General features: G+C 40.3%; 1 protein-coding gene and 1 long non-coding RNA gene across 3 annotated transcripts in view; both read left to right on the forward strand.

Moving 5' to 3' along the window:
• LOC150054371 (uncharacterized) overlaps positions 1-4364 on the forward strand; it is an 86118-nt gene extending 81754 nt beyond the window's left edge. For both annotated transcript variants that reach the window (XR_016537861.1, XR_016537860.1), the window contains one exon: positions 4281-4364. This is a non-coding gene — a long non-coding RNA (uncharacterized LOC150054371). The remainder of the gene's footprint in view (positions 1-4280) is intronic.
• Positions 4365-4367: 3 nt separating this feature from the next.
• Bmpr1a (bone morphogenetic protein receptor type 1A) overlaps positions 4368-12825 on the forward strand; it is a 30892-nt gene continuing 22434 nt past the window's right edge. The window contains exons 1-3 of the mRNA XM_090346724.1: positions 4368-4475; positions 9067-9229; positions 11151-11253. Of these exons, the coding sequence (XP_090202850.1) occupies positions 4409-4475; positions 9067-9229; positions 11151-11253 (333 nt within the window). The 5' untranslated portion in view covers positions 4368-4408. The remainder of the gene's footprint in view (positions 4476-9066; positions 9230-11150; positions 11254-12825) is intronic.

The following is a 12825-nucleotide window of genomic DNA, read 5'->3' on the forward strand; positions in this document are numbered from 1 at the left end:
GAAGAATTTATATAGCTGTTGGGGAGAGTATCTTGGCACAGAAGACTTTATAAAGTAGAACTTCCCCATCCCTATTTTAGGTTAGAATTTAGCTGTGTAGTTGTTCTCTTTGCTGCCAGTGGGCTGACTATGAAAGATGTTTTTATATGAATGTCTCACTACTAAAAAGGTATCAGAGACAGCATAGATTCCAAGGCAAGTTTGTTTCTAAGATTCCTATGTATTGCCACTGAAAAACACTCCCAACTCTCTGAATTATTTTCTACTGGAGTTGTTTAGATTTGGTAAGATTGTTTTTTTTTACACTGATGTAACAATAATTATAACTAGAGTTGGTCCCATTATACTTGTGTGTATGCTAAGGATTATTGAAGAGGAAGAGGTTAGAAATGGTGGAAGGAATAGATGGATTGCTTGTTAAGGGAAAAGATGATATTCTTATGCTAATCTAGGCTCTGGATAAGGAGCATTGCAGCCATGCAAACAATGGCTGTGGAGCCAGAAAGTCTGCTGCCAGCTATTCCTTCTCAGAAGGCTTGTCAGACCTGGCGCCTGGAGCTGCCTGGGGGAGGGACCCCTGGAAAGAGAACTTTTCTCCTTGCCACTTTATGGAACTGGCAGCTGGCCAGCTAGTTGGAAATTCTCAAACCTTTTCAGTAGAAAGTAAAAATTAAGGGTGGGGGTCTTTAACGGGAAGTGGAAAAAATGACTTGTCTGTTTTTTCAGCTGACTTCAGCTTTTTCCTATTTTGTTTTGAATTTTCTTTTTTCTCCTTTTGGTTGAACTGTTCAGTCTTTCTTGTTTGTTTATTTGTCAAAAATCCTCTAGTGGTACAGTGATTCTAACTTAGGATTCTCATGAAATTTGTAGGTAAGGTGTGTGAAAAGCTACAATCACCTAAAAGCTTCCCAGGAACTGAAGGATCCACTTCGCAGGTAGCTGCTTTGAGTGGCTTTTGTAAGACTGTGGGTGTCCCTCTAATGTGGCTGCTATGAGAGCAAGGCTGAAGCCGATGCTTTTTGCCTAGTTGTAGTGGTCACACTGTTCTAGAAATGAGTCACTAAATCGAATCCACATTCAAGGGTGGGAATCAAATGTAGAATTTGTGGACGTATTTTATCACAGAGTCTTTTGATTAAGAGAAGGGTTAAGGCAGGATCTTATACTCTAATTTAGAGGATGGTTGCCCTTGAAATTTTGATTCTACCTTTTCAACTTCTCTTGTGCTGGGATTACTGCACATCTGTCTGTTAATGCAATTTTTGCTTGTTTTTTGGTGCTAGTCTGGGGGCTTGAGCTTAGTACCTGGATGCACCTCTAAGCTTTTTTTGCTGGTTAATTAGGGATAAGAATCTCTTGAACTTTCTTGCCTCACCTGTTTTAGAACCACAATCCTCAGTATTCAGCCTCCTGAGTAGCTAAGATTATTGGCATGAGCCACTGGCACCTGGCTGTTAATGGAATTTTTAAATAGTGCTTTTTCCTTACCAAGGGTCTTAGCTTTGAATATCTGTGTTCTGTTGACATCACAGATTTATATTATGCAGTTCCAGAAATCTCCTTTAAGCTTGAGAACCAAATATCCATTATATATTTCCTTTAGGTAATCTCATGTGTCTAAATTTGGTCTCTTGAACTCTTCCCTTTACTCCTTCCATAATCCACTTATTCTCATTTTAGTAACTGTTTATGCCAGAAATGTGAACCATCACTTTCCCTGCCACCACATCTGTTCTAATATCAACTACTATAAAGTCTTTTTTTTTTTTTTCAGTATGAGTTCATTCAGTGAGCCACACCACTATTCTTTGTAGCTTTCCTAAGTTTCCAAAATACCCTTCTTCCTAATCTTTTGCTTCTGCTATTAAATAGAAACCAGGTAATCACCTCTTGGTTTTAAATCACAAATTTTGTAAATCTTATGGTTCTGATCTTTGTCTTTTCTGTATCTTCAAATCATATCACACTGTCTTTTTTTTTTCTTTTGTTTATTTTTATTTACAAGGTCCTGAACATCAGGCCTTGCACACTCTGAGTCACTGGTGCTCTGCCACTTGAGTCACACCTCTGCTTTGGGCTTTGTGCTGGTTGATTGGAGATTAGAGCCTCACATTTGCAGCCAGGAATATAGGCATGAACCACTGGCACCCAGTTACCACATTCATTTATTTTGAACACTTCTGCTTTCCTCAAGATCTTTGCACAGTCTGTTACAGCCTATGCCAGGAACCCTGCTTGTGTTTCCCTCCCTTTTTTGAGGCTGTTTTGTATCTATATCTAAATATAGATATAGGTATTATTATTGAAAAGGTGATGATCTGGGAGGTTACGTAACTATGTAAGTAATGATTACATTAGTTTTTTGAACGTTACTCCATCCTTTGTTTTCCCCCCTTTACCCCTCCATGTTTCCCTCCCCCAAAGCTGTAAGATTCATATATAACCTAGGAGGCTGTTTGTTCTATTGACTGTGAATTCCATGAAGGCTTGTTCTATCTATGTATTCTTGTTATCTAATAGAATCATGTATAAATTAGGCATTTAATAAGGGATGAATTAATACTTAAGGCAAAAACAGTTTACAGACTTCAGCACTGGAAAGGATCATGTCAGTCATTTAATTAGTATAGTCTCCCTTTCTATCATGTACTCTTTTTATACTCTTGTAAGGACTCTGGATTACTTCGCAAAATAACTTCTGTGTCCTTTGCATTCCTGTCATTCTTCTCTTTAAAGATCTAACCAAGTGGAATAATGTTGATTACCCTCAGATTATAGCAGTGTGTTCTGTTAATGCTTGATAAAAATGCATTCATATCTTAGTTATTGTAAGTGCTTCTAGTCATCTAAGTTTTGATGGTTTTTCTCCATATATGTTAGCACAAATTTTTAGTCTGTTAGAATTTCTTACAGCTGAGATTATCTTCGAGAGCATCTATGCTTCCCATTTGCTCTTCCACAAGTACATTACCCTACTGTATACCAGTATAATTCTAAATACTTTATAATACAGATATTTCTAGAATCAGACCTCTTTGGAGTTATAACCCTATTGCTTACCAGTGTGTAGTCTTTAATAATTTTCTCAAATCTCTTTTAAATTGTACAATACTTACGAAGTAGTTGTGGTGATGAAATAATTTGACCACACAGTACAATGGTGCTAACATAGAGAGGTGAACGTGTTAACCATTTTCTCATTTAGTTCTCAAAATACCTGTGGGTCAATAGATACTTTGGTTATAAAAATGACAAAACTCATCAAGAGAGGTTAGGTAAGGTTAGGTTAAGGCAGAGCCCGAATTGAACTGTGAAGGAGACTGTGGTGTGGTAGAAACAGTGACACTGACAAATAGATACCTCATAAAAATCTGTCCTCTGCCTAAGAACATCTCATAGAAATCAGTCCCCTGCCTAAGATGATAAGCTCTTTGAAGCAGAAGGTGACATACTCATGAGCCAGGTGTGGTGGTACACACCTGGAATCCTGACACTCAGGAGGATCGTACTATCCTAAAACTCAACCATCCTCCTACTTCATCCTCCACAGTGTTGGAATTACAACATATGCTATCACACCCAGCTGGAATTTTGTTTAGTAATAAAATAAATTAATTACTTTAGAGAAACCAGAAGACACTATTGAAGTTTGTTCATTTGCCTTTTTATCCCTTTGGAATAGAGATCTCACACTGTTGCTCAGCCTTGTCTCAAATTTCTAGACATAAGCAGTGCTCCTGCTTCAGCCTGTGAGTAGCTAGAACTGCAGGTGTTAACACCATCCCATATTGAAATTTATTTAATGTTTTTCTCTTGGCTGATCAGAAATTAGAAGATGTCACACCTGTTAGTCATTTAAGCTTTGGAACTCTAATGTCTTGTTTATTGGTAAGTAAGGATAACTTTAATCTTTTAAAAATGTGTTTCATAGCCGAGTGTGGTGGCTCACTACTGTAATCCTGACTATTCAGGAGGCTGAGATCTTAGGATCAAGGTTCAAAGCCAGCCCAGGCACGAAAAGACCTGAGACTTTAATCTCTAATTAACCTCTAGAAAAATGGGAAGTAGGGTTTTGCTCAAAGGTAGAGTGGTAGCCTTGAGGTGAAGAGCTCAGGGACAGCCCAGGTCCAGAGTTCCAAGCCCCATTCCCCCCACCCTCCCTCCAAAAAAAGTGTTTGATCATTTAAGACATATTTGGATATTTTTTTTTTGCTTGGTTTTTGAAAAACTTTGCAAAATTTAGTTGTACTTATTGTCATGTTAATATTTCTGTCTTTCAGGAGTCACAAGATAAAAGAAGATAGTGAAGTCATTGTCAAGTGATTTCGGACTTCTACAAGGAAATCTCATTCAGTAAAGTCATTAGTGAAATAGTAGACTAGTATAAAGGAAACATTAAAATTGAACAATGACTCAGCCATATATTTATATCAGATTATTCGGAGCCTGTTTGTTCATCGTTTCTTATGTTCAAGGTAAATCTGTGTTTTAATAAGTTATTTCTGTGTATAAAAACCACTTGCTGGGGCCGGGAGTTTGGCCTAGTGGTTAAAGTGCTTGCCTAGCATGCACGAAGACCTGGGTTCGATTCCTTGGTACCACATACATAGAAAAAAGCCAGAAGTGGTGCTGAGGCTCAAGTGGTAGAGCTCTAGCCTTGAGAAAGTCCAAGGACAGTGCTCAGGCCCTGAGCTCAAGCCCAGGACTGGCCCAAAAAAAAAAAAACAAAAACCACTTGCTTTTCCATGGCTTCTTTGAACTATGCCCCTTTTTAATAAGCAATTCTTATCATAAAAGCACAACTTTTAAGTAAAGACACAAAGAAGAGACATAGGCCAAACCATTTGTTTACCCTAAGATACAAACCTATTTTAAGTATTTTTAAATTTTTAGCCTTTCTTAGCCTATTTTCTCATCCATAACATAGGTACCATGATCTATAATATATCAAGGGTTAAATGAAATAAAGTTGTCAAGAATGCAGCTTAGTACCTGAAAAAAAAGTACTCAAAGCTGAGCTTTAAAATTCCTATCTCCTTTGTCAGACCATAAACAATAAACACAGATGATAATTTTAAATCATTTTATTATCATGATAGGTCTTAAAAATATGAATGTCATTTGGATATGCTAAATACTAAGATTTTTCTATAGAATGTTAAAATATGACCAGCATTGTAATTTTACTACTATGTGCGCATAGCTTGGAACTCTCAAATAGGAAGTTATTCAAGGACTCTTAGGATCAAATGGACTGTTTTTTTGTTGTTTGTTTTTGTTTTTTTGCCAGTCCTGGGCTTGAGCTCAGGGCCTGAGCACTGTCCTTGGACTTTCTCAAGGCTAGAGCTCTACCACTTGAGCCTAAGCACCACTTCTGGCTTTTTTCTATGTATATGGTACCAAGGAATCGAACCCAGGTCTTTATGCATACTAGGCAAGCACTTTAACCACTAGGCCAAACTCCCGGCCCCTCTTCTTTTTTCTATGTAAATGCATAGAGCCTTGTAAAAGTTATCATGTCCAGTTACATTTTAGATCTAGTTTCTACATATGAGAAAAAACATGTACCATTTATCTCTCTGAGCTTGATAAATCTTTAAGTTTCTGTGTTAAATACAAGCCTAGAATGAAACCGATAACTTGCTTGTATTTTTTCCTTAATATAACAATAGGTTTATAATTACCTTGTTCAAATACAGAGCCCTTTTATAAAAGTCACTTTTATCTGTGTAAAACCAGCTTAGGTGATATAAAACTTACATTATTATAAGCTTTGTTAATCAATATCAACCAAAGCTGTAATTGTTGTGAAATTAAAGTTAGTAATAGTTGTGTATATTTTCTATCTTATTGTGAAGGCTTGACTTCAAGTCCTCAAGCTTGTTAGGCTTGCTTGTTTACCCTTTAAGCCATATCTTCAAGCTGGCTTTTTAATGGTTAATTAGAGAGAGAATCTCCTAGATTTTTCTGCCTGGGATGGATGGCTTCAAACTGCACTTTCTTTTTTTTCTTCCTCTGTGTGTGTGTGTGTGTGTGTGTGTCAAACTGCACTTTCTTTTTTTTTCTTCGTGTGTGTGTGTGTGTGTGTGTGTGTGTGTGTGAGTGTGTGACACGGGGCTTGAACTCGGCCTGGACATTGTCCCCGAGCATTTCAGCTCAAGGCTACCCCTTGAGCCACAGCCCCACTTCCCATTTTCTACTGGTTAATTGGAGATCAGAGTCTCATGGACTTTCGTGCCTGGGCTGGTTTTGAACCACAGTTCTCAGATCTCAGCCTCCTGAGTAACTAGGATTATAGGCGTAAGCCACCATGCACCAAACTGCATTTTTTTTTTACTTTTTTTTTTTTTTGCCAGTCCTGGGGCATGAACTCAGGGCCTGAGCACTGTCCTTGGACTTTCTGAAGGCTAGAGTTCTACCACTGTAGCCTCAGCACCACTTCCAGCTTTTTTCTACGTATGTGGTACCAAGGAATTGAACCTGGGTCTTCATGCATGCTAGGCAAGCACTCTACCACTAGGCCAAACTCCCAGACCCAAACTGCATATTTTTTTTTTTCCAGTCCTGGGCTTGAGCTCAGGGCCTGAGCACTGTCCGTGGACTTTCTCAAGGCTAGAGCTCTACCACTTGAGCCTCAGCACCACTTCTGGCTTTTTTCTATGCATGTGGTGCCGAGGAATCGAACCCAGGTCTTCATGCATGCTAGGCAAGCACTTTAACCACTAGGCCAAACTCCCGGCCCCTACAAACTGCATTTTTTATTGCCCCTTTTGCCTTTGTTTTACAGATAGGATCCTGTGCTTTCGCCTGGGCTAGTCTTGCACTACCGTCTTCCTACCTTTGACTCCCAAGTAGCCGAGATTATAAGTGTGAACCACTATTCCCATTATTATCTCTGCCCATTTTGTTTTCTGGTGTGTGTGTGTGGAGGTGGGGGTGTTTGTTTGCTGTTCTTAGTGTTTTTTCCCAGACGTCTTAGGCATGAACCACATCTAGGCCCTCTATAAAATTTTCTTTGTTTATTTACTTTGAGGCATGACCTATACCATGGACCACACCATCAAGGTATCATAATTGTCTGCTTTTGTTAGCCTCAGTTTAAAGGAGGACTGGTGCTCTTGAGGTAATGGGGAAAGGTGTGCAGGATCCAGACCATGCTAGGCCTTGGCAGGATGGCCTAAAGCAAGCTGGATTTTCCTCTGTGGGTTGATCACATTGATGTGCATTAATTGGCAGCTGTGTGGAAAATGGATAAGAAAGGTCATCAGCAGAAGTAGTTCAGCTTGGAGATTCCTTACTAACTGTGGTAGAACATGATGCAATAAGAGCAGTAGATATATGGAAAAATGGAAAAAATATAGTAAGCTTTGGAGACAAGAGTTCAGTTTAAGACAAATTGACTTTGAGGTATCTAAGCAAGTGGTGGCTAAGGGGTAAATTAAGGAACCATCAGTCTATCAATATAGAGATTCGTGTTAGTGTTGGAAGTGGATACTGGTGCCTAGGAGAGAATACAGAGAGGTTCTGGCAGCTACTGTTGTTTTCCGGCTTTGTATGATAAGACCCTCAGCATTTTTTTTCTTTTTTCTTCTTTTATTTTGTGTGTGTGTGTGTGTGTGTGTGTGTGTGTGTGTGTGTGTGTGTGTGTGTGTTGGTACTGATGGTTGAACTCAGGATCTTAATAGCTTTCTTGGCTTTTCCCTGCTCATGGCTGTCACTCTGTCTCTTTAGTCACACCTCAGTTCAGGCCTATGCTGGTTAACTGGAGATAAGAGTCTCTGGGATTTATCTGCCCCAATTGGCTCGCACCTCTCTCTCTTTAGATCTCAGCCTCTCGAGTAGCTAGGATTATAAATGGGAGCTACTGGGGACTGGCAGGGTCGTCAGCTTTTCTTGGCAGCTCTGTGGAATACAACCATTAAGCAGGGTTTGCTCTCTTAGCTCTTCATTGCCTCTTGCTCTCTGGATCTCTTTGCTACCTCTTAGCTGTTAACTGAGCCAGAGACTTTACAGCCCTGGGAGTCCCAGAGGTATAGCCCCAGGATTCATTCTCTAGTTGCCTTGTAGCTGCTGGGCGCCTGAAGCAGGAAACCCACGGTTTCCTCTGCTCCTTAGTGTTAGTTACAAGCTCAGCCCACTTTATGTATGCTAAAGATAATAAGTAAACAATAAGTGAACTTTCTAGTTGAAGCTTTCAATACTAACCTGACAGCACTCCAAGACAGCCTAGAAGAAAGGCATGGCACACTCTTAAACCACAGACTTCTATAGGAACCACTTACAGTCTTCATATTATATCATTCACAACAGAAAGCTGGGCTGCTGACAAGGGTTCTCTCCCATCTGGTCCTGAAAGTAGCTGCAGAGTGAGCAGAGTCTTGTAGACTTGAGCTTATCTTGCCTAGATTGGGTTCCAGAGACTAGTGCAGGTTGCCTTGACCAGTTATGATTGGAGAAGGGCCCCCTGACTGGCTTTAGCATCCCTCTAGTAGCAGTGCCTGGAGAGGCTGGAATGGAAGTTTTCTCAGCAGAGAAGAATATCCAGACTGCCATGATGATTATCAGGCCCAGTGCCAAAGAAAGAGCTGTTTATTTATTTAACAGCTCCTTGTTCTAAACAACCAGGCACTGGGGAACAGTCTGTCAGCTGTTAGACAGCCATAGGTCTCCAATCTCATAGTTGAGCTTGTTTAAAGGTGGAGTGAGGGGCAGACAGTAAAGGGTTCTTATGGCAAGAATCTGTTTTGGAATTAACATCTCCAACTATACTTAACTGTGCTTAACTCTTGGCTATTGACATTTAGGGAGAGTTGGATCCTTCTACTGTGTCTTTCATTAATGCAAAACTTGTACATAGACATCTCTGGATAGCTCACTATGCTTAGTACAATAATCCCGTGCATAATAGTTTATAAATAACCATTAATTATATGAATTATTTTTATAAAATACATTAGCTGCAGTTATTATAATAAGGAAACTTAGAAACTTAACTATTGAAAATGGTAATCAAGCAATTAGATTTTCAGAAATGACTTCCTTACAAATTGCATTTTTTTAATACAGGGCAGAATCTAGACAGTATGCTCCATGGCACTGGGATGAAATCAGACTCTGATCAGAAGAAGTCAGAAAATGGAGTGACCTTGGCACCAGAGGATACCTTGCCTTTTTTAAAGTGTTATTGTTCAGGACATTGCCCAGATGATGCTATTAATAACACATGCATGTAAGTATTTGGTATAATCCTGAAGTGTTAGAAGAAGGTACACTTAGTACTACTTTTAAAAGTTACTAATACTATTTGAGTTTAGATTTTTTTTTTTATCTTTGGTTCCTAAGAACTAAAGGCTTCCTATTTTAAATATAGGCACTTGGTTACCATTAAATGATTAATGGTAATTTTATTATGACATGGTATAGCTTTTTATTTTTCTTCAATACCAAGGTTTAAACCCAGGGCCTTTTGCTACATCTCTAGTGAGTACCACTATTTATTTATGTAAATGTTTTAAATTCAGTGATTCAAAACTTTTCCTTGGTTTCCTATCATAGAAAAAAATTTTCCAGCCAGGTGCCAATGGCTCATACCTATAATCCTCAGATCTCAGTTCAAAGCTAACTCAGGCAGGAAAGTCTGTGAGACTTTTTTTTGTGTACATGTTGTTGTGGGGCTTGAACCCTGGGCCTGGGCGTTGTCCCTGAGCTCTACAGCTCAAGGCTACCGAGCTTTGAGCCACAGCACCATTTCCAGCTTTCTGGTGGTTCATTGGAGATAAGGGTCTCCCGAACTTTAGTGCCCAGGCTGCGATCCTCAGATCTCAGCCTCCTGAGTAGCTAGGATTACAAGTGTGAGCCGCTATGCTTGGCTTATGAGACTCATATCTCCAATTAACCACCGAAAACCTACAAGTAGTTCTATAGTGCAAAGTGTGGTAGAGCACTAGTCTTGAGCACAGTGCTCAGACCCAGAGTTCAAGCCCCAAGACTGAACCCCCCAAAAAAATCCTTACCAGTAAAAAGTGACTTTCAAATTCTCGGTAGTAATCATTTCCCTAAAGATGATTGTCATAATATTGACTGTAAAATTTGCTTTCTATGATCATGTGACTGATTTAACAAAGAAGATATATACCAATGCACATTTAGAGGACTTATTATTTATTTTTGTTTATTTATTTATTTTTTTTTGCCAGTCCTAGGCTTGAGCTCAGGGCCTGAGCACTGTCCTTGGACTTTTTCAAGGTTAGAGCTCTACCACTTGAGCCTCAGCACCACTTCCAGATTTTTTTTTTCTATGTATGTGGTACCAAGGAATCGAACCTGGGTCTTCATGCATGCTAGGCAAGCACTTTAACCACTAGGCCAAACTCCCAGCCCCGTGGACTTATTATTTAATAGAACATTTTTCTCCTGGGTTACTTATTGGCTCTTTGGATTTTAGATCAGAACAAATAACTTTAATTTGTCTTAAAGCCTGCTTGGCAGCTGAGTTACCCTGACATCTGTCATTGTACTAAGGAAGTGAAATGAAGTTGAAGGGCTAGTAACTGAAGCTAGCCTGTACAAAAAAAGGTTTTTGTTTGGTTTTTGTTGTTGTTATTTTTTAGTTTTTGGTTTTTGTTTTGGATTGTAGGGCTTGAACTCTGGGCCCACTCAAGGTTACCGCCCTATCCCTTGAGCCACAGTGCCACTTCCAGTTTTCTGGTGGTTAATTGGATATAAGAGTCTCGTGAACTTTAGTGTTCAGGCTGGCTTTGAACCTCGATCCTCAGATCTCAGCTTCCTGAGTAGCTAGGATTACTGGAGTGAGCCACCACACCCAGCGGGACAAAAGTTTTGAGACCCTCATCTCAGAAAAAGTTGGGTGTGACGATGTACACCTGTCATTCCAGCAGTGACAGGAGGCATAAAATAGATCATCATCTAAGCTAGCCTGGGCAACAATTAAGAACATGTCTCAAAAATAACCAGAACAGAGGGAAAAAAAAAACAACTGTAAGTTCAAGCAGTAAAGTGCCTGGCTTAGTGAGTTCACAGTCTTTCACGATGCTCCTGCCTCAGCTTTACAAGTCCTGCCATTACAATGTGCACTATTATACCTGACTTTTGGAAATTCTGATGTGAAACTATCTCCCCCTCTCTTTCAGAACTAATGGACATTGCTTTGCCATCATAGAAGAAGATGACCAGGGAGAAACTACATTAGCTTCCGGGTGTATGAAATATGAAGGATCTGATTTTCAGTGTAAGGTGAGATCTAATTTGGACCCATGAAGAATGCAGTAGGGTGTGTGGACAGAATTAAGTCCTGGGGGGGCAGGGAATTTGGCCTAGTGGTAGAGTGCTTGCCTAGCATGCACAAAGACCCGGGTTCGATTCCTCGGTACCACATACATAGAAAAAAGCCAGAAGTGGTGCTGAGGCTCAAGGCTCAAGTGGTAGAGCTCTAGCCTTGAGAAAGCCCAAGACGGGGCTCAATCCCTGAGCTCAAGCCCAGGACTGGAAAAAAAAAAAAAAAAAAAGAAGAAGTCCTGGGAGGAGTGTGCCTACTCTATACACCTCTATGTGTTCATATTACCAGATACCCTGGAAGAGACAAATTCTTCAAGTAATATGACTATGCTAATTAAGTTCCAATTATTTTACTTGAAAAAAGTTTTAAATCATCCCAGGTATCAATACTGGAAAAAAAAAAAGAAAAAAACAAACATGATAGTCATTACTTAAGAGTACAGTTAAAGTCAGGCATGGTGGCTCATGCCTGTAATCCTAGCTACTCGGGAGGCTGAGATCCGAGGGTTAGGGTTAAAGCCACCCCGAGCACAAAAGGACCTGAGTCTCTTATCTACAATTAACCCCTAGAAAAAGTGAAGTGGGGCTTGGCTCAAGGTAGAGCTAAAGAGCTCAGGGACAGCACCCAGGCCCAGGGATAAGGAAGTAGCCTTGAGCTGAAGAGCTCAGGGACAATGCCCAGATCAAGTTCAAAAAAAAGAGTGTAACTGAGCCAGGGCTGGCTCACACCTGTAATCTTAGCTGCTCATGAAGCCGAAATCTGAGGATCATGGTCTGAAGCCTGCCCAGGCAGGAAAACCCATGAGACTTTATTTCCGGTTAACCACCAAAAAGCTGGAAGTGAAACTGTGGCTCAAGTAATAATAGATCTCTACTCTTGAGCAAAAACAGCTAAGGGACAGCATCCATTCCCTGAATTCAAGCCTCAACACAAAGTAGAAAAAAAGTTTAAAGACATAGCTGAGCCAAGAGTGTACCCTAGTGGTAGAGTGCTCTCCTGCATGCATGAAGCCCTGCATTCGATTCCTCCATACCATATGTACAGAAAAAGCTGCAAGTGGCTCTGTGGCTCAAGTGGCAGAGCGCTAGCCTTGAGCAAAAATTGTCCAAGGACCTTGTGTCCCAGGCCCTGAGTTCAAGTCCAGTACTGGTGGGGGGGGAAAGACATAGCTGAAGTGAGCACAAGAGGACTTATAGTCCTAACTACTCACTTGGCTAGATCTAAAGAATTACAGTTTGAAGCAAGCCAGGGCAGAAAAGACCACTGAGATTTGGTCTCCAAAATAACCAGCAAAAAAGCAGGTCTGAGGGCATAGTTCAAATGAGTGCCAGCCAAGCAAGAAAGCAGAATGAGTATGAGGCCCTGAGTTCAAATCTCAGTACTAGTTAAGTACAAAACAAAACAGGCCAGGAGTGTGGTCTAGTGGCCTAATGGTAGTGTGCTCTCCTAGCATTCACAAAACCCTGGGTGAGATTTCCTGGAACCACATACACAGAAAAAGCCAAAAGTGACATGGTGGGTCAAGCGGC

Source organism: Megascapheus bottae, chromosome 15, assembly GCF_031878675.1.
Source record: "Megascapheus bottae isolate mThoBot1 chromosome 15, mThoBot2.hap1, whole genome shotgun sequence".
NCBI classification, from domain to species: Eukaryota; Metazoa; Chordata; class Mammalia; order Rodentia; family Geomyidae; genus Megascapheus; species Megascapheus bottae.